Source organism: Phycomyces blakesleeanus, assembly GCF_001638985.1.
Source record: "Phycomyces blakesleeanus NRRL 1555(-) unplaced genomic scaffold PHYBLscaffold_40, whole genome shotgun sequence".
Lineage (NCBI taxonomy): Eukaryota > Fungi > Mucoromycota > Mucoromycetes > Mucorales > Phycomycetaceae > Phycomyces > Phycomyces blakesleeanus.
The window spans coordinates 280,922-307,345 of record NW_017265170.1 but is presented as its reverse complement, the minus strand read 5'-3'; the positions used below and the strand labels follow the sequence as shown (position 1 = coordinate 307,345).

General features: G+C 39.1%; 10 protein-coding genes across 10 annotated transcripts; 6 read left to right on the top strand and 4 right to left on the bottom strand.

The window, feature by feature from the left end:
- Nucleotides 1–2,175: 2,175 nt before the first annotated feature.
- PHYBLDRAFT_86149 (hypothetical protein) lies at nt 2,176–5,322 on the top strand (the record flags this gene model as incomplete). The annotated part of the gene is made up of 8 exons (XM_018443635.1): nt 2,176–2,363; nt 2,488–3,356; nt 3,433–3,590; nt 3,704–3,882; nt 3,979–4,129; nt 4,202–4,794; nt 4,872–5,217; nt 5,269–5,322. Coding segments are annotated over 8 exons (2,538 nt in total), but the record flags the coding sequence as incomplete, so codon positions are not given.
- A 542-nt stretch (nt 5,323–5,864) lies between these two features.
- PHYBLDRAFT_80513 (hypothetical protein) lies at nt 5,865–6,612 on the top strand. Its single transcript, XM_018443590.1, has 3 exons — nt 5,865–5,990; nt 6,101–6,421; nt 6,504–6,612. The coding sequence occupies exons 1-3, from the start codon at nt 5,970–5,972 to the stop codon at nt 6,552–6,554; spliced, it is 393 nt and encodes a 130-aa protein (XP_018284016.1). The 5' UTR covers nt 5,865–5,969; the 3' UTR covers nt 6,555–6,612.
- A 1,413-nt stretch (nt 6,613–8,025) lies between these two features.
- PHYBLDRAFT_160726 (hypothetical protein) lies at nt 8,026–10,220 on the top strand (the record flags this gene model as incomplete). The annotated part of the gene is made up of 2 exons (XM_018434241.1): nt 8,026–8,050; nt 9,211–10,220. The coding sequence occupies 2 exons, from the start codon at nt 8,026–8,028 to the stop codon at nt 10,098–10,100; spliced, it is 915 nt and encodes a 304-aa protein (XP_018284015.1). The 3' UTR covers nt 10,101–10,220.
- Nucleotides 10,221–12,302: 2,082 nt separating this feature from the next.
- On the bottom strand, nt 12,303–14,192 carry PHYBLDRAFT_128779 (hypothetical protein). The gene is made up of 5 exons (XM_018429243.1): nt 13,939–14,192; nt 13,731–13,856; nt 13,054–13,675; nt 12,898–12,992; nt 12,303–12,809 (listed from the first exon to the last, which is right to left on the bottom strand). The coding sequence occupies exons 1-5, from the start codon at nt 14,153–14,155 to the stop codon at nt 12,595–12,597; spliced, it is 1,275 nt and encodes a 424-aa protein (XP_018284014.1). The 5' UTR covers nt 14,156–14,192; the 3' UTR covers nt 12,303–12,594.
- A 1,254-nt stretch (nt 14,193–15,446) lies between these two features.
- PHYBLDRAFT_175711 (hypothetical protein) lies at nt 15,447–16,280 on the bottom strand (the record flags this gene model as incomplete). Its single annotated transcript, XM_018437553.1, has 2 exons — nt 15,447–16,071; nt 16,147–16,280. 2 exons carry the CDS (start codon nt 16,278–16,280, stop codon nt 15,447–15,449), a joined length of 759 nt encoding a protein of 252 aa, XP_018284013.1.
- A 1,006-nt stretch (nt 16,281–17,286) lies between these two features.
- PHYBLDRAFT_80517 (hypothetical protein) lies at nt 17,287–19,087 on the top strand (the record flags this gene model as incomplete). The annotated part of the gene is made up of 8 exons (XM_018443591.1): nt 17,287–17,417; nt 17,522–17,582; nt 17,646–17,705; nt 17,762–17,897; nt 17,983–18,122; nt 18,208–18,273; nt 18,376–18,562; nt 18,691–19,087. 8 exons carry the CDS (start codon nt 17,287–17,289, stop codon nt 19,008–19,010), a joined length of 1,101 nt encoding a protein of 366 aa, XP_018284012.1. The 3' UTR covers nt 19,011–19,087.
- Nucleotides 19,088–19,805: 718 nt separating this feature from the next.
- PHYBLDRAFT_119617 (hypothetical protein) lies at nt 19,806–20,401 on the top strand (the record flags this gene model as incomplete). Its single annotated transcript, XM_018428697.1, has 3 exons — nt 19,806–19,856; nt 19,960–20,202; nt 20,258–20,401. Coding segments are annotated over 3 exons (438 nt in total), but the record flags the coding sequence as incomplete, so codon positions are not given.
- Nucleotides 20,402–20,548: 147 nt separating this feature from the next.
- PHYBLDRAFT_119629 (hypothetical protein) lies at nt 20,549–21,664 on the bottom strand (the record flags this gene model as incomplete). The annotated part of the gene is made up of 5 exons (XM_018428698.1): nt 20,549–20,705; nt 20,777–20,916; nt 20,990–21,130; nt 21,200–21,409; nt 21,530–21,664. Coding segments are annotated over 5 exons (783 nt in total), but the record flags the coding sequence as incomplete, so codon positions are not given.
- A 1,977-nt stretch (nt 21,665–23,641) lies between these two features.
- PHYBLDRAFT_26789 (hypothetical protein) lies at nt 23,642–24,710 on the top strand (the record flags this gene model as incomplete). The annotated part of the gene is made up of 5 exons (XM_018439900.1): nt 23,642–23,801; nt 23,875–23,933; nt 23,991–24,206; nt 24,286–24,478; nt 24,541–24,710. The coding sequence occupies 5 exons, from the start codon at nt 23,642–23,644 to the stop codon at nt 24,708–24,710; spliced, it is 798 nt and encodes a 265-aa protein (XP_018284009.1).
- Nucleotides 24,711–24,751: 41 nt separating this feature from the next.
- Nucleotides 24,752–26,405, bottom strand: PHYBLDRAFT_80519 (hypothetical protein; the record flags this gene model as incomplete). The annotated part of the gene is made up of 3 exons (XM_018443592.1): nt 24,752–25,075; nt 25,151–25,548; nt 25,672–26,405. The coding sequence occupies 3 exons, from the start codon at nt 26,403–26,405 to the stop codon at nt 24,921–24,923; spliced, it is 1,287 nt and encodes a 428-aa protein (XP_018284008.1). The 3' UTR covers nt 24,752–24,920.
- Between the last annotated feature and the right edge of the window lie 19 nt (nt 26,406–26,424).

The following is a 26,424-nucleotide window of genomic DNA, read 5'->3' as shown; positions in this document are numbered from 1 at the left end:
AAATTATGAATTACTTTCCGAAAATTGTTAATTCCAAGTAGTTTTACGCGCGAATTTGCAGGGGAAACTACTCGGTATAACTCAAAGCGACGCTAAAATAATAAAAGTAACTTTAAACTACGGTTTTACTAAAACGTCTTCTAAAAATTTCATTTTTTATGCTCTACTCTTTTCACTCCTTTTTACTTTTAAAATATTCAAAATAAACAACAATATCTTTGCTTACTATCTGAAATTAACTTTAGTAAAGATAAAATTATGCTCAATATTATCGACTTCTTAAAAAAAGAAACTTCTATGCAAATATTACAAGAACAAAGATAAAAGATATATAAAGATATTTATTAAAGAAAGCCACCAAAAATGAATAGCTATTTTAGCAGGCTGCAATTAGTCCTATCATTCCTAATTATATCAGCGTTTTTTCAATATAATTTTACCAAGTAGTTTCCCAAAGTTTTTCACCAATCAAATCATACAATTAGCATCAAATTTTGGAACAAAATCTATGGCTGTATAGCATGATTACTATAAAAAGCAGTCTCTCTACTTTATTTGTAGTTTCCCGTTTTTTTCTTATAACCAAAATAATTATACCGAGATCGCTGAAGAGCACCTTAATTCATCTTTTTTGGTGCATTTGGTGCATTCCATTTTTGCACCAAATAATTTTTTATTTTTGCACCAATAATTTTTTATTTTTGCACCAAATTTATTTTTGTTTGTGCACCAAATTGATTTTTATTTTTGCACCAATAATTTCCGGAAAGAGTGTATATTAAAAACAGGGGAGTCATAAAAAATGCCAATAAGTTTTCGGCTTAACCTTTTTATTAGATTATATATAAATAAAAATGGTGTCCTTTGACTGGTTCTTGAGAGTGGCAAGCACAAAAAGCAAGAGCAAAAGCAAAAGCGATTTTAAAAGAAAGATTCAAGAATATTTCTCTATAGTGGCTCTCATTGGCTAATAATTGAACCCTAAAAGCTATATTATAGAAACAATGCAAGAGAAAACTAAACAGATAGAAGCGAAGTTCCTCTTCTGTTTATCACTCATATATTGTATAACTGATCTTTGGCGTGTCATAAGAAAGTAAAAGTAGCTTTCAAATCTTCACTCTTTTTTTTTGGCTTGTTTGAAGCGGAGATGGGTCAATATAACTTTCCCCGCAAATAACCATCTCTATTTCTCTTTTCCTCTCTCTTTCCTTTTGCACCTTTTTACCCTTTTTTTTTTTTGCTTTTTCTTGTACTCGATGCCTACCCTTGTAGCGACCTTAAGACCCTCTGACTCGACAAACACACAAACAGTATCTGTTTCAAAAGACTTGTGGAAGGCTCTGCGTGGAGATTCCAACAGTAATGGTAAAGACCAACACACACACTTTTTTTTCTCATTCTCCATTCCTGCTGACTCAACTTGATTTTGTGTGTAATATAAATTATATAGTCTCTCCGGTCTCTATTTCCGTTCCGTCCCTGAGCACCCAAGCACCCACAGAAATACCATCCTTTTCTCAACCATCGTTCCTGGCCCTAGCCACCCTCTCAGAAGAAGAGGATATCAATACTGTCTATGCTGGCATACAACTACTCAAATCAGTATATGGCCAAGGCTGTCGTCTAGAAGAAGAAGACGAGTGGTCTATAAGCATCGAATCTGTACAGTTGATTGAACTTGACGAGTTGATTGTTGCAGCCCTGGATACTCCTTCCTATACCTTTGCACAGCAAGGCAAGCTTTTGATTATGATTATTTTTCTTTTTTTTTTAAAAAAAAGGAGAAAGTACATCTGAACGATACACTGACCCAAACATTTGGATCTTATAGATCAACAGGGATTAGGTGCATTGTTTAGTCAACCAAATCTGTTGATTCGATCTGGTGGTATCTATAACTTTGGAGATTATAACTTCAAGATCCTCATGTCAAATCCTGTTCAGCAAGGATATATGCGTACCACAGAGACTACAGATATATTTGTTGTGGATCTTGCGTCTCAGGAACCAGAAACCCAAAAGACAGAAGAACATGTCTTGGCAATGTCAACACTCAATTTGCTTGATATACATAATTCGCCAGAGCTGGCAGTTCCTCAGGAATTTAGGGTGCAGATATTACCTGCCACCTGGCCTGAGTCACGCCTGTTTCCTATACCTCCAATAACAGAAGACACTGAAAGTAGAGTGTTTGTTAACATCAAGGATCTTGGTCGTTGTGGAGTATTTAGCGGTGACTGGGTACTAGTTGCAGCCAACGACAGCAGCAAGTCCCGACTTTGTCGCATTTATGGTATTGACAACAATCAGGAACAAGCAAAAAGGTATATATATATATATATATATGTGTGTGTGTGTGTGTGTGTTTGTGTTGATGTCCTTTGTTCTTTTTATTATCATTATTATTATATGGGTGGTTGGCTTGAGCTTACTGTATAATTAAAAAATACTCATAAACCCATTTTTTTGTGTTTCGGATCATAGTGATCTTGACGTTTTGTTTCTATCGCCCATACTTTATTTTAATCTTGGGCTACCTCTACCCCCTTCTTCTATGGAGGATCACGTAGTGACCATTACCCGTCTCACAGTTAACCCTAACCCGCCTATGGCTAGTGCAGTTACTATAGCTAGAATCGCATCTCCTTCATCTATGGACAAATCTCTTCAGACAGCTTTCTTAGAGGCTCTCAAACAGTGGTTTGAAGTACGCGAAAGGATCGTATGTAAAGGCGATATACTTGCCATTCCTTTAGATGAAGAGAATGCTAGGCTGAGACCAAAGGAAGAGGATGAACAAGCGGATGCTTTTGTTCGTAAACCCACAACACTAGCTTACTTCAAAGTAACCAGTCTTGAAGAACCTACAGAATCTAACGGTGTCCATCCATCTTATTATGGTCACGGACGCAAGATAATCCCTAGTCAGACAAAGATGATCCAGACAGGTGTTGAGCAGTCTCGTATTCCAGCAGGCCATCTCTCGCGCTATTATGATTTCCTGTCGCAGTTACCACTTGAGCGTTCATCTACTAGTGCATATTGTAATCTGCATGAACTCGTTTCTTCGTCACTTCATCCTCTAGGCAGAGATTTTGAACTATCCTGTAACGTATTATTACTAGGTCCACGCGGTGGAGGCAAAGCTACCATGGTAAAACAGGTTGCCGAGGCACTAGGTGTGCACCTGTTTGAATTCGCAACATATGATGTCGTATCAGAAACAGATGCAAAGACTGAGGCTCACATGCGAGCAAAGTTTGAAAAGGCTTCTGCGCTGGCTCCTTGTATTGTGCTTGTAAGAGGTATCGAGGCACTTGCACGTAAAACAGCAGTAGTAGAAACCGGGCAAGGTAAAAAAAATATAACAATATTATTGAGTATGTGCAAGGAGAGGGACTCTGTATTAACTAACATATTGTATAATAGAACCTTTATTGGCAACGGTCTTACAAGAGTGTATTAAATCTGTCAATTCAGCCTACACCAGTTCAGGATATCCTGTTATGGTCGTAGCTACTACAAGTGATATTGATGCATTGCCAACTAGTATATTGGCTTGTTTTAGACATGAAGTTTCTGTGGAGGTAACATAACCATATTACAGACTATATATATAAAATATCAGATCAATTGGAATTTATCTACTTTCATATAATCTAATCTAATCTAATCTGCTTTGTATATATATATATACTAGGCTCCTGATGAAAAAACACGACTATCAATCCTCAAAAATCTTACAAGTAGCTGTCCTCTTGCACCAGATGTATCGCTAAAAAGTTTGGCAACTCAAACAGCCGCTCTTGTCAGTAAAGACCTAGTTGATTTAGTGGCACGCACTGGTGTATTGGCTCTTCAGCGCATTCACAAATCAGTGTAAGTCATACATACAAGTCTCGGTTAATTTTTTAGGGAATGTTGACCGGCTTTGGGGGGGTTTTTTTTTCTTAAATAATAATGATGATGATAAAGATATGGCGCGGAGAGAAACGGCGCAAGGACGCAAGATATCAAGGCAGCAGGTGTTGCATTGACAGCTGCAGATTTTGATGGTGCACTCAACGAAGCACGGGCCAGTTACTCTGATTCCATCGGAGCACCCAAGGCAAGTGATCCAAAATGTGTAGAAAGAATATTTATATACAAGTTATAATGAATTGCCCAAATAACTAAAGTCAACTAAACAATTTGATAGATTCCTAATGTTACCTGGGATGATGTCGGAGGTCTTGCCAATGTTAAGGATGACATTCTGGATACTATCCAGTTACCTCTTGAACACCCCGAGCTGTTTGGTTCAGGTCTCAAGAAACGGAGCGGAATTCTACTTTATGGCCCTCCTGGAACGGGAAAGACTCTATTGGCCAAGGCAATTGCTACCTCGTGTTCACTCAATTTCTTTTCAGTCAAGGGTCCTGAACTACTTAATATGTATATTGGTGAGTCTGAGGCCAATGTGCGCCGAGTATTCCAGCGGGCACGAGATGCCAAGCCGTGTGTTATCTTTTTTGACGAGCTGGATTCGGTTGCCCCTAAGCGTGGAGAAAAGGGCGATTCTGGTGGTGTGATGGATCGTATTGTGAGTCAGATGCTAGCCGAACTGGATGGCATGAGTGAAGGTGGAGAAGAAGCCGGTGTAGGAGATGTGTTTGTCATTGGCGCCACCAACAGACCTGATTTGTTGGACCCGGCCCTTTTGCGACCCGGTCGTTTTGACAAGTTGCTTTATCTTGGTGTCAGTGAAACCCATGAATCGCAGCTCCGTATTATCCAGGCCCTTTCCAGAAAGTAATTGTCATTTTATTTTATGTTAACGATTTCAAAAACAAAGACTGTGTATTAATTTTTTTTTCTTAAAAAAAAAGGTTTCGTTTACATCCAGATCTTGATCTTGCGCGGGTCGCTGAAAAATGTCCTTTCCATTACACAGGTGCCGACTTTTACGCCTTGTGTTCAGATGCCATGCTGAAGGCCATGACCCGTGTGGCAGATACAATCGAGGACAAGGTGAAAGAGCTTAACAAAGAAAAACGGAAGGGACTTCCTGATGTTGTGACAGCTCAATACTACCTGTCTCACCTTGCAACACCTGAGGACATTGTTGTCCAGGTTGAGGAAGTGGACTTTGTGAAGGCTCTGGAGGAATTAATTCCGAGTGTTTCGGCTACAGAATTGGCACATTACTCTAAAGTGCGCGAGAAGTTTGAACAGGTCAAGGATGATGATGATGCTAATGATGAAAAGGTAGAAGAAATCGAGGAGCCAAAGAATGATAAAGGCAAAGACAAAGGCAAAGGCAAAGGAAAACAAAGAGCTTAAGAGTGTTGTATAAGTAACTTGTATTATATGTATTGTATTGTATTGTATTGTACATTAGTGTTAATTATAATTATAAAGAAGTAATAGTAATAGAATTAATAAAACTTAATGAGAGCGGTATGATTCAATGAGAACGTATCCGACAGAAATATGTATGGTTCATATGATCTTAATAGATCGAATGACACGCTAGTTTGGGTTTGTTTGAGGGTGGGAAAACCAATTAATACAAAGTTTCTTTGATCTAAAATGACAGTTACAGGACATATTCTTGATAAAGATGTCTGTGCTCACGTCACATCTAACTGGAAACAAGATCTCTCTTTCTATATATTAAGAATAGGAAATGTAATGCGGAAGTACTAAATAAATATTGTGCATATTTATATTGACATATTAAATAAGACATACAGAAGTCAAAAGGCTATTTATTGGAACTACTACCACCTCTTTTCTTCTCTCTTTTCTTCTTTTGTGTTATTTTATTTTCCTTTATTTTTCTTGTTGACTTTTTCTTCTTTTCTTTCCTAATGGCACCTCTCTTAAAGCATCGTCATCGTGATCAAGTTGGCCATTCATCATGTGTTTATTCTCCTCATCGTCACACACAGCGTAATTCTTTAGTCCCATTTGCAGCTACTCCTATGCCCGAAAACGTAACCGAAGCAAGTATATTGTTGATAGTTAACTCAATGATATAAGAGGGAGAAAAAAAAGCAAAACTATTATGCTTGTGAATATACTTACCGTCATTATGGTGGCTCTAACCTATTAGATCCGATTGAAAAAAAGGCTCTGTTGCCCTCAGTCTATTCTCCGTCAAACGACAGATCAATCAACATACCACAAAAATGACGATGACCGTTTACAGGCACTATACGATGAGGCATACACAGAGCTCAAGAAATCAATTGATAGCTATAACAATAGTTTTGTTGCTCATATGCGATCCTTGGAGGCCATGCCAAATCGTGATATCTTAGCCCAAGATAGCCAATGCCCAACGGAAGATAGGTCAATTAAGGATCTTACTGATCGTCTTGCAGCTGGATCTATCAAGGACTATAGTCCACTGATCGAGCATGGACTCAAACAGGTGTGTTTTTAGAGCCAATCATAAACCAAGACTTTGGAATATTAAAAACCAGCGTTGTCTTGTATATATATATATTTTAAAGGATCCACAAATTGGCTTTGAAGAAGAAGGGGCTTGCGGAGACTTGTGGTGAAGAGAAGAAGAAAAAAAAAGAAAAAGAAAAGAAAAGTAAAGTAAAGTAAAACAATTTATTGCCCGCGACTACTCAATTGTAAAACACCAGTAAAGCCAGTTTAAAGGAACAGGACAAGATCATAGCCTGATACAAATGTTAAGGGGACAGAGCAGAAGAGCAATTTTTGTTCACTATGGCTTAATACATCACCTATCCTTCTTGATTCCTTTACTGGCAAAATGCATTAAAGTAGAGTAGAGTAAAGCAATATATGTAGTGTATATAATGTAATTTAATCCATACATGGTTATTATATTCAAAAAGAAAAAAAATTGGATTTAAATCAACCCAAACCCGTCCTTTCATTCCTTTAACTTCTTTCGTGATCGGGCTGTGAAATGTTAAAGCCGATCGTCATAGCTTTGGATAAGTCGTACCTTTTTTGACAAACGTAATGCTCTAAATCATGATATCATTCTACGCTCACTTTATAAAGTCCATTTACTCCAAAAAGGTTCAACTTACAGAATCTATCCTATAAGACAACTATAAGACAATAAGGTATAAATACAACTGACAGAATTCAGAAATTTTGATTCTTCATTATCTACCTTATTTTACTTTACTATACTATATCTTTTAAATATGTCCCACTTCTCTCAAGACCACGAAAGCTTCTTCGGAAACAACAAAACCTACCCTCAAGACACCAATGCTCTCTCAAGAGCATGCGCTTACAAGGCATATCTCTCTCTTAAGGACTCAGGAGCACTTTTAGATGAGTCTACTCTCTTCAGTCGTTCAGAACAATACGCTTCTGATTGGATCAAACACAACCCTACTTGGACCGGCAGATCACGTAGCCCTCGTCAGTCCCCACCTACCCAGGGCGAAGGATATCAGGCACAAGCTACCAATATCCGCCACTCAACACGACAAGCTGTCCGCGATCTTCTTCAAAACTCTTCATCAACCAACAACAATCCTCTTGGCAGCGGAAAGCGTAACTCTATCGGTGGCCCACATCCATTAGGTGCCGGTATTCTCGAGAGTAACGATGAAGCCTATCTTAGCCAAGGCAATCACCATAGCACTGGTCTCGACACAAACACCAACTCCAATCTTAATAACGCAACCTTATCAGATCACAATCAAAACAGCCACTCTGGTCTGCGACACGGTGCTGAAGGTGCTGCTCTTGGTGTCGGTGCATATGAGGCCAACAAGCACATGCACAACCAAAACAATGGTATTCACTCTGGCGCTGGTCGTGTCCCCGATGGTGCTCCAATTGATGGTACTGGTTATAAGAACACTCCTTTTGACCACCACAACACTGCTTCCAATGATCCCCACTCTGGTCTGCGACATGGTGCTGAAGGTGCTGGTCTCGGTGGTCTCGCTTCGCATGAGGCCAACAAGCACATGAACAACCAAAACAATGGTATTCACTCTGGCGCTGGTCGTGTCCCCGATGGTGCTCCTATTGATGGTACTGGTTACAAGAACACTCCTTTTGACCACCACAACAATGCTTCCAATGATCCTCACTCTGGTCTGCGAAACGGTGCTGAAGGTGCTGGCCTTGGTGGTCTCGCTTCTCATGAGGCCAACAAGCACATGCACAATCAGAACAATGGTATTCACTCTGGCGCTGGTCGTGTCCCCGATGGTGCTCCTATTGATGGTACTGGCTACAAGAACACTCCTTTTGACCACAACAACACTGCTTCCAATGATCCCCACTCTGGTCTGCGACATGGTGCTGAAGGTACAGCTCTTGGTGCTGGTGCTTATGAAGCCAACAAGCACATGAACAACCAAAACAATGGTATTCACTCTGGCACTGGCCGTGTCCCCGATGGTGCTCCAATTGATGGTACTGGTTACAAGAACACTCCTTTTGACCACCACAACACTGCTTCCAATGATCCCCACTCTGGTCTGCGACATGGTGCTGAAGGTGCAGCTCTTGGTGCTGGTGCGTATGAAGCCAACAAGCACTTGAACAACCAAAACAATGGTATTCACTCTGGCGCTGGCCGTGTCCCCGATGGTGCTCCAATTGATGGTACTGGTTATAAGAACACTCCTTTTGACCACCACAACACTGCTTCCAATGATCCTCACTCTGGTCTGCGACATGGTGCTGAAGGTGCTGGCCTTGGTGGTCTCGCTTCTCATGAGGCCAACAAGCACTTGAACAATCAGAACAATGGTATTCACTCTGGCGCTGGTCGTGTCCCCGATGGTGCTCCTATTGATGGTACTGGTTACAAGAACACTCCTTTTGACCACCACAACAATGCTTCCAATGATCCTCACTCTGGTCTGCGACATGGTGCTGAAGGTGCAGCTCTTGGTGCTGGTGCTTATGAAGCCAACAAGCACATGAACAACCAAAACAATGGTATTCACTCTGGCGCTGGCCGTGTCCCCGATGGTGCTCCAATTGATGGTACTGGTTATAAGAACACTCCTTTTGACCACCACAACACTGCTTCCAATGATCCTCACTCTGATCTGCGACATGGTGCTGAAGGTGCTGGCCTTGGTGGTCTCGCTTCTCATGAGGCCAACAAGCACATGCACAATCAGAACAATGGTATTCACTCTGGCGCTGGCCGTGTCCCCGATGGTGCTCCAATTGATGGTACTGGTTACAAGAACACTCCTTTTGACCACCACAACAATGCTTCCAATGATCCTCACTCTGGTCTGCGACATGGTGCTGAAGGTGCAGCTCTTGGTGCTGGTGCGTATGAAGCCAACAAGCATCTTGAAAATGGTCACCGTGGCTCTTTTGAAGGCAATCCTGATTATGAAAACTCTGGTCTCAGATACACTGGCCGCCAAGATCGTCTCCCTAGCAATTCCAATGTTGAAGGTTTCCAGCGTGTCCGTGAACAGGCCAGCCATCACAACAATGATCCTGAAACTTACAGCCATCACAATGATCATTCCGGATTGAAGCATGGAGCCGAAGGTGCTGCCTTAGGTGCTGGTGCTTATGAGGCTAACAAGCACATGGGTCATCACAATGGCGATCATCACCGAGGCGTTCTTGACAGCGAGCATCCCCATTCTACTGACCGAGGCCTTCATGATAACCGCGATCATTCTGGATTGAAGCATGGAGCTGAAGGCGCTGCTTTGGGCACTGGTGAGTATGAAGCTAACAAGCACATGGGTCATCACAATGGCGATCATCACAGAGGCGTTCTGGATAGCGAGCATCCCCATTCTACTGACCGTGGTCTTCAGGATAACCGTGACCATTCTGGATTGAAGCATGGTGCTGAAGGTGCTGTTCTTGGTGCTGCTGGTGCCACTGCTGGTCATGAAGTCAACAACCATCACAACTCTCCTCCTGTTTCCAACTCTACCAATGGTGCCGAACATGGTGAAGAAAACACTCCTGATGGCCAAAGAGGCAAGGCTTCCGCACCACATCCTCTTAATACTGGTGGTACTGCAAGCCATATTGCCGAGCAACCTGATATGGGATTAGGTGGTTTGACTGGTAAACAGCCAGTTGGAAAGATTGATCTTAAGAATTTGTAAATAGCTTTTTTTAAATACGAATTATTATACATGTACATAGATATATAAAAACCTCTTTTAATTATTTGGTTTTGTTGAATAAATACCATTATTTCACAATAAAAACTATACTTTACTTCTACTTTACAGTCTTTTACTTTTGCTTTGATCAAGTTAATATTGAATAATTATACATATCATAGCTTGTTTTAAAGTTTACTTGATGGTTTTATAGTTAATTCATTTTTCATATTCAAACCAACTTAAATTCTACAATACTAGTTGATGTCCTGTAAATACATAGTATCAAACGAATGCGGTATTTGATCTCAATTGTGGTGTTGTATTTGTAGGATAAATATTCTCAGTTGGACGTTCTTTATAAATATATAAAAATGTAAGAGTTATACAAAATGTTAAGTATATAAGCTTCTCAAGCTATCGTACTTGGGATTCCTGCAAAATGTCTTTGCTTGGCTTAGTATTTAGCTTTTAGTGTTGACTAGTATGAGACCAAGACACTCTGTTGCTATAGCAACATCATTACAAATAGCTTAATTTGTCTTATGTTTCACTGTGCCATCGTTCTACAAGGATTCAAGGTGACCTGAAAAACTAACTCCAAAACTTTGCCACAGACTACAACATTGTATGTCGTACGTCACCAGGTTTTTTAAAAAGGAAATATTCTATAAAATATATAGTATAGCAGTAGAGATGGAAGCTTCTTTGGCACTCCTGTTGACTCCTATAAACCTCTCTTTTTCTATACTCGTCATTTATACCATTATCAATATAAATATAAATATATCTGTATTTAGTTTCCGTGCCTGTAAATTTTCTCTCTTCCCTTTTTTTTTTAAAAAAAAACTCTACTATGGTTTCAAAAGCACTTAAGCCAGTTGCTCCTTCGACGAGTCGCACCAGTTACTTCATTTCTAAGCTTCTTTCGAGTACAAAAGACACAAAGAGCTACAGACCCGCACCCAATTCTATTGAAGACATTGAGCGGGATGGTGTAAGACACAATGCCTTAAAGCTGGCATTTAAAGGGTAAAAGTGCAATCATCAAGCTGATTTAGTTCCAGGTTGAACATTACTCATCGAGAAAACAAAATCATGATTATCAGGGATTTTAAAGCCCCACTTCAGCGTCAGTTACAGGCTGGAGGGTGTGAAGTATTGGATATAGGGTAAAACGAATACACATAAATATAAACTTTTTTTATACTTTCTTTTTCTGACATTTTCTTTGAAGATGTGGATCAGGTTTCTGGACATCGGTAAAGAACTACATATTAAGCATATCAGGAGAAGTATTGTGGATCACTCGTGTTAACTAACCAAGTACGACCACGATACTCCTTAGGATATGGCAACAAAGTATAAATTATCTTATTTCACAGGCATCGATGCTGACAAGAGTGCATTGCCGTCAAAGTGAGGATAGCTAAAAAAAAATAGCAGTAACAACAACCATATGATTGTTGACAATGTATTTTCTTTTTCGAGTAGATCAAGGTCAAAGAACATAGTATATCAAAGAATCGACATTACAGAATTGCCGCTTCCTTATCAAGACAATCAATTTGACTTTGTGTTTATCCGATCAATGACAGATTTTGTTCCAGATGAGTATTGGGACAAGATCTTAAATGAGTTGGTTAGAGTGATGAAGAAGGGTGCATATCTTGAATGTACAGAAGCCTATGCGGATCTCATTGATGCTGGGCCTGGTATGAAAACTATTATGAAATGTAAGAAGCTTGATAATAAATACCTTTCAATAAATAAATATATAAATAAGAAAATAAGAAAATATGTACTCAAATAAAGGTCTAGTGGTCAACACATCTTCTAGATCATATTCCCCACCTGGATCACCTACAACCCCCTCGCCGAGTCAACAAAACCCGTTACCAAATCGAATTGCTTCCATAAGTCAATTAATGGAAATGAGAATAGAGCATACACACACACCCGTTGGAAAATTTGGTGATGCAGTCGGTAGTTTGCTTGCCGAGTATTGGGAGAAGACAGTACAGGGATCAAGGCAAAAATGGATCCGGCAAAAGTTAATTACCGAAAAAGAATTAGATACAGCCGTAGAGGATATGCGTAAAGAAAATGAAACTCACAAGACCTATATGTCTTGGTATTCGGTTGTAGCTCAAAAGGTAAGAATTGAGAGTCAAAAAGATTTGAAAATAAAAAATAAAAAATAAAAAATAAAAATATCAGACACTGAGCGGGTAATGTATTTTAGAAAGGCTACAAAGGTCCAGTCATTCAATTTGAGGATGTTGATGCAGACAACAATTATCATATTTTGCGATGAAATATCAAGGGGTTTCATTTACAAAGAGAAACAAAACATTTACAAAATAAAATATATAAAAAAAAGGGAATAGGAGGCATATCAATAAAATATGTATATAAATGTCAGAGAATTCTATTATCTCTTTTTGGCTGAATAAACGGATAATTGAGTAATGCCGTAAATAAGTAATATTACTTAGAAGCCACCTAGGGCACTTGCACCAGACTTGGCCATATCAGCAAGACCTCTGGAAATAACAAGTCTCTGAATCTGGGAAGTTCCCTCGTAAATCTGGAAGATCTTAGCATCACGCATCAGCTTTTCAACGGGATATTCAGTGTTGAAACCGTTGCCACCAAAGATCTGGACAGCGTCGGCGGCACACTTGTTGGCAACCTCACTGGCAAGAGCTGTACATAAGCGCAGTTTAGTTAAAATGAATAAAACAAAAATAGTCATTTTTTAAAAAAAAAAAAAAAAAAAAAACGCTTTAATTACCCTTGGCGATACTGGCGTGCCATGTGTTTCTCTCGCCATTGTCACGCATGCACGCAGAGCGGTAAACCATCATTCTTGCGCTTTCAACACCAATACTATACAGGCCCACACAAATATCAATAAACCATAATTATATATCTACAAAAAGCCACTTACGCCATGTCTGCCAGCATAAATGAAACTGCCTGGTGGTTGAAGATAGGCTTGCCCATGGTCTTACGTTCAAGGGAGTAACGAGTAGCTTCTTCCATAGCACGACGGGCGAGACCAACGGCACCAGCAGCAACCAAGGGACGTGTAATGTCAAAGGCACCCATGGCAATCTTGAAACCCTGTCCAGGGCTACCCAAAACGTTCTCCTGAGGGACGACGACGTCTTCAAAAGTAACACCACGAGTATCTGAGGCACGCTGACCCATGTTGATCTCCTTGCGTCCGACCTGGATTCCGGGAGTATCGGCATCGACAATGAAACCAGTGAAGGCCTTACCGGTGGCAGCATCAGCATCAGTACGTGCGAGAACGAAGAACCAGTTGGCATAGCCAGAGTTGGTAATCCACATCTTTTGGCCGTTAAGAACCCAAGAGTCACCCTTCTTTACAGCAGTAGTACGCAAACCAGCCACGTCGGAGCCAGCGCCGGGTTCAGTAACACCATATGAAGCCATCAAAGGAGCTTCTGTCATGCGACCGAGATATTTCTTCTTCTGAAAGTCGTTACCAGCTACCACAAGGGGTGCCTCTGCCAAGTTGTTGGCCTCGATGGCAGTCTGGATACCTACGCGCGTCGTGAGCTGGCTGATAATTTATACCAAAGTCCGGGATTCACTTACCACTGCAGCCATAAGCAAGCTCCTCAGAAATAATAGCACTGTCCATAACACCAAGCTCCATGCCGCCATATTTAGACTCAACGTGGGTGTTGACCAAACCGAGCTCCCATGCCTTCTTGATGATGTCTAGTAGAAAGATCAATTATAATAATTATTATTATTTTAGAAATCCAAGCCATACATGCTTCTTTATTTTAAATATACTCACCAAGAGGATATTTTCCTGTAACATCGTGTTCAGCGGCAACAGGGATAATTTCATCAACGGTGAACTTGCGGGCAAGCTCCTGAATAGACTTTTGTTCTTCGCTGAGACCAAAGTTCATGATTCCAGGAGAGCCAGCAGAGGAATAGGCGCGCACGGCAGCCAGAGGGCTAGCCTTCTTCAGGGTGGCAGCAGAGATGAGAGTTGCGGTTCTGAGCATGACTATCACAATTCAAAAGAGAAGAGAATTGATGAAGAAGAAGAAGAAGAAACGTATCTCTCTTTTGAACTTGACTAATGTTATAAAAGGGGGTTTTTTTTACTCCACACTTTTTGAGTATGAAAAATTCTCGATAATCATCGATTATTGGATAATATTGCATCGGTGTTCGATCGATGAAGTCCTGAATAAGGGCAATCCTTTTTTCACATGCATACATGTGACGCCTTTTTTTTGCGTGTTCTTTGCACTGGTAATTTAGCTTTGATGCTGTAGTGAAGTTGTTTGATTGTTAACAGAAAAAGAGCTCGTTTTGATAACCTGGTTCTTGTGAAGTTAATATTCTAGGTATAATATAGTATTAAGTAATACTTATTCCATATGCTCTAGGAGGACTGTAAATTTCAATCGGCTATATTGAATTCATTTTCTTTTCTGCTTTATAAACCAAAGCAAATTAAGCACACAGATTGTGTTGTATGAAGAGATCAAGTATATTACAAACTTTTCAGGGTAAGAAAGGTAGGGTCAATATTAGGTTACATATGTGAGATCCATTTTCTGCTTATTACGCTATTGAACACCTTTGTGAGACACCTTATATACAGAGTTGCGTTGATCTCAATGTTTGCTGACATACAATTGGCTATTAAGCATGACAAAGATGGCTGAATAACGCGGGTATACTTTTTACGGGATTGTGCCGATCTTATTTTTTTTCAGTGAATGGTAAGAAATATAAAAATAAAAATAAAAATAAAAATAAAAATAAAAAAGAGTAAAAACACGATTTCTATTTATTTATTTGTGGTTTTTATTCCTGAATGGAAGGCCGGGATTTTGGAGATCTTTCTTTCCTCTAAAGTATATATATATATGTGTGTGTTTTTGATTAATTATAAAATAACCAAATATGCTCTCTTTCTCTCTCTCTCTCTCTCTCTATCATACACTCACACACACCAATATGTATATATAAATATCGACTCAAGATATCCATTTGTGGTTACATGAATATACAAATAAACTTTAAAAGATGAACGAAATATGGAGCCAAAGAGCAAAAGCGCATTTGTGTGAATTGTTGGGATATTCCAGCATTTCTATTCAATACAAAGAAATATAAATGACGCACTTTCTACACACGCACACATGTCTTTTTTTTTTGTCTGTGCGTGAAAGAGGGGGCTGTAATAGGGAGATGTAGGTGGCTATATACAAGTGAATAAGGATATTGAAGGATATTCCAATAATGTGTGTTAATAAGTAGCACATATTGACTCGGAAATGATCATGGGTGATATGGCGGTGGTGGTTTGGTGGCGTTAGGACGAGAACTTGAAGCTGCCTGGGATTTTAACTGCTGCTGAAGAATAAGGTACTGGAGACGATGTTGCTGCATCGACGGACTGACGGGATCATCAGAAAGATCAATCTCGGCTGGTAAAGTTGTGCACGAAGATATTGAATTGTGGGTACTGGCCTGTTGGCGTTCTTCATAACAAAAGTCGATTGCAAATTGATCAAAACGATCAGTGGGACAGGTTGAGGCAGAAGACGAGGAACTGGTTCCTTTTAAATTATTGGAAGGAATGGATGGTGCTGGCGTGACAGGCTTAGATTCAATATCGAGAGAATTATCCCTCTTCTTGCGCTTCTTGCGGCACATCAAGAACATGGTAACTCCAACAAGTGTTGCCCCCAGTCCACCTAGAACACCTGCTATCACATGTATAACGTTAAACGCTGGTGTATTATGTGAGGCCGAAGAGAAAGGTGGTCCAATTGAACGTTTCTGTAGAGAAGGGCTTGTTGCTTTATGTAAGACGAATGAAATGAATGATTTCTGGGGATACTCGTACGGAAGTGATGGAACGGAGTGGTGGGGTGGCTGATCCATTGCTTCTGAAAACCACCTGTAATTAAATATAATAATAATAAAAGCATAAATATAGATTGGACCAAAGAAAGCCAAGAAGCAACAAACTCACTTGTCACCCAAATACAATCCAGGCTGGATACCAGCCGACTCCTGGACCTTTTGAGTAATGGTTAAAGATGATTTGCCATCATAAGAAGCCTTTGTAGTTTGTAGGATAGGTTGAGCAACTGCAAGTCTAGACATCATTACTAATAGCAAGAAAAGTATTGATGGTATTGACCTCCCGTAAGACCTTAGTTCATGTTGCATATCCAAGAAAAAGAAGAAGAAAGAAAGCGAAAAGGAAAACGACCAAGAAACAATGGTTTTTATAGATAATAATTAATACAACAACAAGAAAGGGGGTGGCTATCAGAGGGAAAAGCTTGATCAAAAGAATGACAACGACAGATGAGCTTGCACAGTAAGAAGCAATAGAAATTCGCGGAATCTTAATTCTATTGCTTGGAAGACAGAGAACGTCAGGAAGAACACGACACGAGTAACGCCCAAGAGAGGCCAAGTGTTGCATTCGTGCTTGTCTTGAAACGGTACATATCCTTTTTCAATATCCACTCCAAGTTTAATCGAATCTTTTTTAGATTTAGTCTTTCTACATACATACACACACACACACCTTATCTAAAACTTTGGTGCGTTTAGCAGCCCACTAACATTGAGCATCACCCATAAGAATATAAGCATAATAGCTTATGTTACACTTAAGCACCCGCGTCTTAGGATCAAAAGATACACACACACACTAATCAACATTCCAGAACCTGTCGATCCACAATATCACTCCTAAACCCACAGTATAAGTTAAACCTTTATTTAGAGTAACTATATTTTATAAGATATTACGGCTAATTTGTCCAATCATACAATATGTATCTATATATATATATTTTAGAAATTTCATTACTTCTAAAGATCGACCGGATTTTCCAGGTACAACTGTCGGTAACCTTTATTTTATATTTTGGTCAAGTTGATAACATCACAATAATTGGGTTTCTATGAAAGTGATCAGCTTTCAAGTATCTTATTTTTTCTCTTTCTAACTTCTTCTAGAGCTGCAAGCTAATCCAAGGATCATGTTTATTGGCAGATACTTATGACTCAACCTTGTTTTGGAGTTCAGCAGTGTAAGAGAGCACATTCGTTCAATTTTTTTTTTACCAGAAATTAATCGTCTTGTTTTTCTAAAATGTCAGATCTGCCTTCGCTTAGAAAGAAAATCGATACTCTCGATACGACTCTTGTCAATATTCTCAATGAACGTGCACGCGTTTCACTTGATATTGGAGCAGCAAAACGTCAATTGGATAACACAGAAGGGTACAATACCAAATAAAAATGGACACTTGTTTCCAAACCTTTATTATTTGCAATGCTAATGACATTCCTTCATTACTTCATTACTTTATTGCTTTATTTTTTAGTCTACCAACAACAGATCTGCATGTCTACATGCCAGGACGAGAAAAGGAAGTCTACGCAAAGGTAACACTAAAAAAATACTTAAAGAGGAATAACATATTAATACCAAAAAAAACCCTCAACCAGTTGACAAGATTGAATCATGGTCCATTGAAAGACGATTCTCTCCATGCAATTTTCAGAGAGGTAAGATTAGATTCTCAAGTATTTAAAGCCATGAAATTAAGCTATAAAATACATAGGTCATGTCTGCCTCAATCTCACTTCAAAAAGATGTTTCTATGGCTTACCTTGGTCCTCCAGGAACTTTCTCTCATCAGGCAGCATATCAACGCTTGGGGGACAGCGTAGTTTATGTACCTCAAAAGCAGATTTCTGGTAAAATTTATTAATAGAATAGAAATTATACATACACACACACACATATATATATATTAACAATATTCTGTATATTAAAAAAAAGATGTTGTTGATGCTGTCGAGAAGGGTCAGACCACATATGGTATTGTCCCTTTCGAAAACTCCAATTTTGGTTCCGTGGTTGAGACCCTGGACCGTTTTGTTAAGACCAAGACACGAGTGAGAGCAGAGACTTATTTGACCGTAAGTATACTTATAAGATTCAATGGGACACAAGCATATGGTTTTAATCGTTTCTTTCTTTCTTTTTTTATATATATATATACAGGTTCACCAATGTCTTTTGTCCAATTCACCTTTAGACAAGATCACAAAGGTCTATAGTCATCCTCAGGTAAAGAATGAAATAAAAGCAAAAGAATTAGAATCAGAATTAGAATAGAGGTCACGGACTTTGGCTTCATTGGACTCACAGGGACCATTCTTCTTCTTTTAGGGATTGGGACAAACCCAAATGTGGTTGGCGGCAAATGTGCCAAATGCAAAGCGGATATCGGTGAAGTCAACAGCAGAGGCTGCTCAACAGGCTGCCTTGGAAACAGGTGCTGCCGCTGTCTGCAGTGAGATATGCGCCGAGCTGTATGGTTTGGAGGTCACTGCACGCGATATTGAGGACGGCGCAGGTAAGAAGAAGAAAGAAGAAAGAAGAAAGAAGAGGAAAAAGAGGAAGAAGATGAAGAAAGGGACATTTGAACAGATTACAATATCCAACAGTCTATTAATACAAATGAATATTGTGTCTATTGTACAGCAAACACCACACGTTTCTTGATTATCGGCACCTCTAGTGACAACGCTACAAAGGATGACCATACTCTCATCAAATTCACTGTGGATCATCGTCAGCCTGGTGCGTTATGCGATGGCCTTAAGGTTTTCAAGGACTATAGCCTGAATCTTTTCAAGATCGATTCTCGCCCTAGCGGCTTGCACCCATGGCATTATGTGTTCTTTGTTGAATGCTCGGGTCATCAGCAGAATGAAGATGTTCAAAAGGCCGTTAAGGACCTTGATCAATTCTGCCTTGATGTAGTTGTTCTCGGCAGCTTCCCAAATCAAAGACCTGAATGATTTGTATAAAGGCATACATACACACATACATCTTCATAATAAACAAGTTATCCTGTCCTCTGGTTTTTTTTATATCCCTTGTTTAGTCTCATTTCGTCCTCCTTATATGCAAGCAAGATTCAGGACCCCCTGAGGGTCTTCTATTACCAAACACAACACTCGCTATCTTGTCACAAATACCTCTTTCTCTCTTTCTCTCTCTCATTTTCTTTCTCTCTCTACGCACATTTTTCTGTCCTTATTATGCTCAAGCGTCTACACTTGTTATTCCACAAACATCAGGAACCACCACCAAATAACCATGTTTGTCAATCTATTTCAGTAACAGGTCGCCATGCGAGTACCTCATCAGTCACGTAAATTAAACTAAATTATAAAACTGGATCAAGATTGATCTGACAATCGTTCATTAGATTGCAGTCCAATGACTGTGATGAAGAAGTTGTCCGTTCTTTGCAGGTATGGACATTCAAAAATAAATATAAATATAAATAAATAAGGAATGAAATGAAATGAAATGAATTGAAATTCATCATTGTCACACATCCCTTTTCTTAACATACAACTCCGAAGCTCAAAGGCTCCAATGCTACTCTAAGAGAAGCTGCCGCTGCCGCTGCCGCAATTAACGGAATCACCCGGGAAAGAGAAAGACAAGGATACAATGGCCAAGCCAATAAGAAACAACTTGGAATTGATCGTCAGGTTGACACACATGTCCAAAAGGGTATCGAGTGCCATGAACTTGGCCAATTGGAGAAAGCTACCCATTTCTTTCGCCTGGCAGCCAAACAAGGTTCTCCTATCGGCATGTTTCTCTATGGCATCTCTCTGCGCCATGGATGGGTAATGTAAACAAAAACAACAACAACAACAACGATAACAAAATGTGTACCGTCAATTAACAATTGGCCTCGGTAAACCCCCCCTTCCTTATTGTGTAATTTAGGGCTGTCAACTAAACGGCTCGCTTGCTTTTCATTATCTTCAAAAAGCTGCCGAGCATGCTGTCGATGAATTACTCCAGTTGCATGGGATGAATAACAACGCATTGGCCTCCAAAGGAGAACTTATTATGGCTATATATGAATTGGGTGTATCGTTCCAACAAGGCTGGGGAGTTCCGAAGAATAGAGAAACCGCCTTTTATTACTTTAAAATTGCTGCTGAATTAGGAGATGCTGATGGACAGGTAGAAGAAAACACCCCTAAATACCCCCTTTTGTAATACTAACGAAACATCCTAGAATGATGTTGCACATTGCTATTATAATGGCCATGGTGTGAAAAAGGATCTCTTTCAGGCTGCTAAGTATTATCGTCTGGCAGCAGCTCAGGGACATGGCATCCTCGGCAATTCATGGATCTTCAAGCCAAAATATAATCTATAAGCCAAACAATATCATAACATATATTGGCTTTTTTCTTCATTCTAAAGGGTCGCTGGGCGGAACAATAAAGAAGCTGGTTTCTTGTTTTTAATTTTTTTCTTATTTTTTTTATGTATGTTCAATTATTCAATTGTCTGTTTTTTATTATTATGAAATTTGGCTGAGGGTGTCGGGAGGGTATTTGCTCTGGGCAAATGTCATCAATCGCTTGACAGACTGAATCCACTTTCGGGAAGTTTCATCGTTAAGCACATGGGCGACCTGAGAGGAGAAAATCTTTTCACGAGCAGAACGTTCGTGAATACTAGTAGTATAGTTTGATAAGTAAATTTGTCTTTTTTTTTGTGATATATTTTAAGTGTTCAAGCAATTTACCCAACCATGGTAACACCAATAGGCCATGGAGCATTGCCGATAGACAACTGGAGGTAAGAATCCTGCGCATCACGGTATCGACGATTCTGCATGTGGTGGGTAATTTCTGCAACACGGGCCAAAATGTCAGGCTCCAGGGACTGAAAGAATATACATATAGAAAAAAAGGTGTCAGTCGAGAACGAGTTTTTTTCTTCTTCTTCTTTGACTTACTCTCTTTTTCAATTGTTTCAAAAGGGGTTTGATATATTCAGCTGTTTGTTTCTGAAGAACAGCAGCTCTCTTGCCCTGGGTACTACGCTTTTCTTCTTCTGGTCGCTGCTCCATAAAGTCTGCCCATTCTTGTTGAGTGTACTATAGCAGAAATATTTAAAACACTGCACTTTTATAATACATATTAAATAAATAAGGTACGGCTCTTACCGCCAAATAAGCATAAATCTGCATATTAAGTCTATCACGATCTGCTTGAAGTAATCCTAGGGTAATTGGTTCTACCACAAGATCTGGCTTCTTGGGCTTCTTGAGACTTTTATCATCTACAATACCGTCCTTTTGTCTCAGTACATCCAACTTCATGCCCTCTTCCATCTCTCCCAACTGTCGCATAAAGTCATTTCGTTGTCCTTGATCCTACAAACCAGCGTTAGTTAAGCAAAAAAAAACAAACAACAACAACAACAGCTTAACTCTTCTCGAAAATACATAAATGTATAAATAAATAACTAAATGCTTGTTCAGTTAATATTTTACCTCTGATCGCTCCTCCATAAGCTCCAGAGCACGCAAACGGATTCTGCATTGTTTGTCAGTTTCTGCGAACAGTCGAATAGGCTGACCCTTGGCACGTAGACGACGGACTACTTCTTGTCGAGAGATATTAAAGGTTTCAATTTCTACATGCTGAAAGCTGACCGTTTAAAAAAAAGGGAGTTGTTTCAGACCATCGTATATATCACATACCTCTTCTTTGCTTTCCTTGCTTTCTTTGGCTGCTGCCTGCTGCTTTTCTTGTTCTCTAATGACTTGATCCTATTCATTTGGTTAGATTCACTATATCATTATCATTTCAATATTCAATTAACTATTTATATATCTACCTCTTTTTCTTTTTGAATGTCCTTTTTCTAATAAAGTATAAAATGTTAGCATTAGAGGATCAGATGTTATGAATTCTAATTTAGATTTAGATTTACTTCTTTTTCTTTGGCTATGCGTTCATTTTCTTCACGATGATACTCTTCTTCACGTATACGTTCTAACTCTGCTCGGCTAAGGTACTTCTTCTTTTCTGCACGGCCATTTGAAGAAGCAGAGTCGATCACCTTGCGCTTCTTTGAGATCTCTTCTGCGATGGCACTCTTTAGAAAGTCCATAGTGAAAGAACTGGTTCAAAAAGGAAACCAAGTGACTGTCTCGATATAATGCATCTTTTTTTGTCCACGTCGCTTAATTGAAACACCTATCTTTTTTTTTCTGTAAATTTACAAGCTTTATCTCTCCTTCTCTCACTGATTTAAAACAAAAGCTAGGAAACTAACGAATCACCTGGTTTAGCGACCTTTTATTCCTTGTAACGGACGGCAAGAACTTTTACTGAAAAATAAATTTAAAGAAAACCCATTTGCAAAATATGAACAAGAAGTTTGATAGAATTTTGGCAAATATTATCCAAAAAAAAAGCGTAATTCGAAAGGATCAAAAATTAAATAAAAAAAAAAACCAAACTGATTGCTATGCAAATTTATAAATAACTGACATATAGAAAAGTTAAATTATTTTATTTTTGACAGAATACACACAGCAAAAAGAAAGCCGATCAAGAATTAAAACATTAGGTTAAGAGTATTCACAGAATTTAGGCGCACAATGTAGGCGCATAATGTAGAGCTCCAAGATACAATCAGTTACGCAATAGTTCACATACAAAAAGTTATAAAACGTTTGGTGTGGACAGACCAAAAGGGTAAAAAATGCAAAAAAGGGTAAAACTAGTTCATCTTGAATTTGGCCAATCAGACTAATTTATGACTGACCGCACTTTTTTTTTAAGAAAAAAAAGTTCGAAATTAGTTCGAGTACATATTAGATAAAATTGTGCTTATAATCCCGTCTCTGTCATTAAGAATATTTTATCGCAAGTATTTCTACATCTTGCCCTCTACAGCACATCGTTTCCATCAAAAAGATGCTCTCCGTCTTAATCCTGATGGCAGTGGAAGAAGATCAGCCAATAATACGGCTTACATCTTTGCCTTTTTTTTACCTTTTTTTTTTGAACTTTTAGTCTGTCCATACCAAATACATCAGAAGCAATAACAGCTATAGAAAATGAGCGTGGTGATTCATATACTGTACCACAAAATATTCTATTTTTCTTAAAAGAAAAAAAAACCAATTACTTTTACGCTGAAACCTTTTCCTTTTAATATTAATTTCTGGTTATTCTGCAAAAAAAGTGATCTTTCCGTTTATATATAAGTAGTTGAAATTGAAACAACAGTAACAAGCCATAAATATCACACAGGATATTCAATAGATCTACTCTTTTAAAAGTACTGGTAATCAACCAACTTTCTATATAGTAAAATACAAAAGTTGGTATATTGAATTTGTGAATTGAAGAACTTGGATAGGTTGTAATCTATTGCTTTTAAACCATCGGTATCTTTTTTTTTTGACAAATATAAAAAAAAATTGTAGTTTCTAGGGGACTGTTCCGCTGTCCTGGATTCCAAATTCTGCCAATTTAACAAGTTCAAGCAAGTTTGTTCTTTCAAGTGACTGCCCTCTTTTTCTTTGATCATTGACATGCAAGACGTTACTGATGTTCCCAAGCGTAATCGAGATGCCGCTCGCCTGAAAATGGACGATGAACGACTTGAAAGCCATGTTAAGCGTGCCCAGGAATTGATCGGAAATGACACAAAAGAAGTCCCTGCGTTTTGGATCAATAAATACAAAAAAGAGGCAGCCAAGAACTGGGACATGTTCTATAGACGCAACACAACCAAGTTCTTCAAGGGTACTTATATATATATATACATGTATAATTTAGATAATATTAGTCTATAATACCTATTTTGTTGTTCGCATAGATCGTCACTGGACCAACCGTGAGTTTGAGGACCTTGCTTACCAAGAAGGTCAATCAAAGGTAGGAAACATCTTTTTATCAATTATTCAGAATTATCTATTGATTTGCATGCAAAAGGTTTGCCTAGAGGTTGGATGTGGTGTTGGCAACTTTGTATTCCCGGCTCTTATCGAGAACCCTGGCCTCTTTATCTACGCATGTGACTTTTCGAAACGAGCTGTTGACATGGTTAAAGACAACGAACATTATGATGAATCTCGCTGCAAAGCATTTGTGTGCGACTTGACTCAAGATTCACTTACTGATAATATACCTGCAGAAAGCTTGGATCTAGTAAAGTATCGAGATAAATATGTGAAACAAGGAATATATATTTAATATACATTTGTGTGTGTGTGTGTGTTTGATATAGGTGTCCGCCATCTTCGTCTTCTCGGCAATCCCTCCCGAGAAGTTCGCCTTTGCCATCCAAAACATCTTCAAAGTTTTGAAGCCTGGAGGAGCAGTTCTGTTCCGTGATTATGGTCTATATGATGAAGCACAACTCAAGTTTAGTGCAGCATCTGATAAGAAACTCGAGAGCAACCTTTATGTACGCCAGGATGGTAAGTAAATGTACTTAATACCAAAGGCTTATACACAACTAATCACATACTTTCTAATATAGGCACCATGAGTTATTTCTTCTCTCTCGAAGATCTCCAGTCTCGATTTGAAGCTGAAGGGTTCAAGACATTAAAGAACGAGTACATCTATAGAGAAACGACCAATAGGCGCCTAGAACTCAACGTTGATCGTATATTTGCTCAAGCGAAATTCCAAAAGCCGTTGGCATAGGGAAAGCAAGAGAGAAAAGACATCCACACATCTCATATTTTATTATAATTACTTTTTATTTATTTATTTTTCTTCTTTTCTTAAAAAATATACATGCACGCTATGCTTCCCACTCTATTTCTCTTTCTTTCTTTTTATATTTTATTTTTTGAAAAAGAAGAGAGAAGGTCAAGAAGAGTCGAAAAAATAAGGAAATATTGTATACATTTTTTAAACACCAGTATTGAAACCATATTCAGCAGACAAGACACGCAACTTGTCTTTAAGAGAATCAAGGTTCAGATAAGTACCCTTGAGATGACGGTCACCGCTGGCAGGATCAAACGAAGTTCGACCATGAAGCACACGTCGATTGGCAAACATAACTTTTTTTTCAGGCATTTGGTTAGTATAGAAGTTGATTACCTCCTTCAAAAAAAAAGAGGAATTTAATAACTTACCAAGTTGCCCAGGCTGTAAAGTCAACTGAAATCTAAGTTTCTCGTCTTCTACAAAGTCGGCAAAACGCTGGTAGGCTCTATAAAATTTCTTTGCTTCGGCAGGGGAAAGGTGGTCCATGGGTCCTTGGAATTGTGGGGCATAGTTGACATGCATATCCCATGCTGGTCCACTTTGATCTTCACCTGTGACAAGAGTGGGGCGGCGATAATACATGTGGTGTCCATTGTTCAAATAATGAAAGGCAACAGGTGTCTTTTGCAAAATTTCATAGTCTTCAGGGTAGCTTTCTTTAAGAAGCTCGGCAGCGCGGTAAGAATCTACAAAGATGCTCGCACCACCAGTTACTGTGTTCTGAAGACTGTGTAAGAGCTGAATTCCAGGTGGGCTATCAAGGTACCTATAAGCTTAATGATGTTAGCCCAAATATGCAAAGCAAAAACCTTAAATATATATGTATTAAACTTGCATTAAATCCATGTGGAATCCCAAATAAAGGCTAGTGTATGCAATATTGATCGACTTTGCAATATTCTTCACATCAAAGTCACGGCCATAAAAGGTTTCCTGGATAGGACCAATGCGCTCGGCCACATCAGTGGCACCACTGTCTTTGATTGGAACATCCTTAAGAAAAACAAGGCCTCGATTGTAGAGGCGCTGAACGACCTCATGAAGACCTGCGTCGGTGTTCATATAGTCATCGTAAGATACCCACTTAAGGTCATATTCATCTCGGGACCACGTAGTTGGTTTAATTTGGTTGAATCTGAAAGCCTCGCTTGTCTTGTCGGAACGATATGTGTTCAGGAACGAGACGGGATAACGGCTTACATGGACATTATCTGATTGGTGGCGCAAAGGTTTGTTCCAGACAATCTCTGCTTCACCATTTTCAATGCGCACTGATGTGGGTGCAATGTCAAGCGGAATGTCAGCCGAGGAATGCAGCTTTTGGCGACTGGAAGGATGGACACATTGTTCGCACAGACAGTTATCTCTCAGCCAAAGGTAGCTGTAGGCGCTTTTAGCAGTGTGAGGGTCGGCCTGACTGGTCTGAATGTCATGCCAGTTGACATGGATGGCATCACTATCTGTATGAGACAGTGTCACTTCGGGGGTATTAATCTTTGGCGCAACAGCTGAAAAGAACCGAGGACTACTGAGACCATATGTCGAGGCTGACTTGATATAGGTCGATCTTGGTACACGGAGGTTGGGTACAACTGCCCGAGTAAAACGTGTCAAAGAAGCCATAAATAAAAAATAATGCTAT

What these genes read in the sequence shown, in the direction of transcription:
- PHYBLDRAFT_80513 (XM_018443590.1), top strand. Translation starts at nt 5,970, where the DNA reads ATGCCCGAAAACGTAACCGAA. An exon ending in TGCCCGAAAACGTAACCGAA is followed by an intron (nt 5,991 to 6,100) that starts GCAAGTATATTG and finishes CTAACCTATTAG; the next exon opens with ATCCGATTGAAAAAAAGGCT. An exon ending in TCGAGCATGGACTCAAACAG is followed by an intron (nt 6,422 to 6,503) that starts GTGTGTTTTTAG and finishes TATATTTTAAAG; the next exon opens with GATCCACAAATTGGCTTTGA.
- PHYBLDRAFT_128779 (XM_018429243.1), bottom strand. Translation starts at nt 14,155, where the DNA reads ATGCTCAGAACCGCAACTCTCATCTCTGCTGCCACCCTGAAGAAGGCT. An exon ending in TTTATGCTGGCAGACATGGC is followed by an intron (nt 12,993 to 13,053) that starts GTAAGTGGCTTT and finishes GGGCCTGTATAG; the next exon opens with TATTGGTGTTGAAAGCGCAA. An exon ending in GCACGCCAGTATCGCCAAGG is followed by an intron (nt 12,810 to 12,897) that starts GTAATTAAAGCG and finishes GCTTATGTACAG; the next exon opens with CTCTTGCCAGTGAGGTTGCC.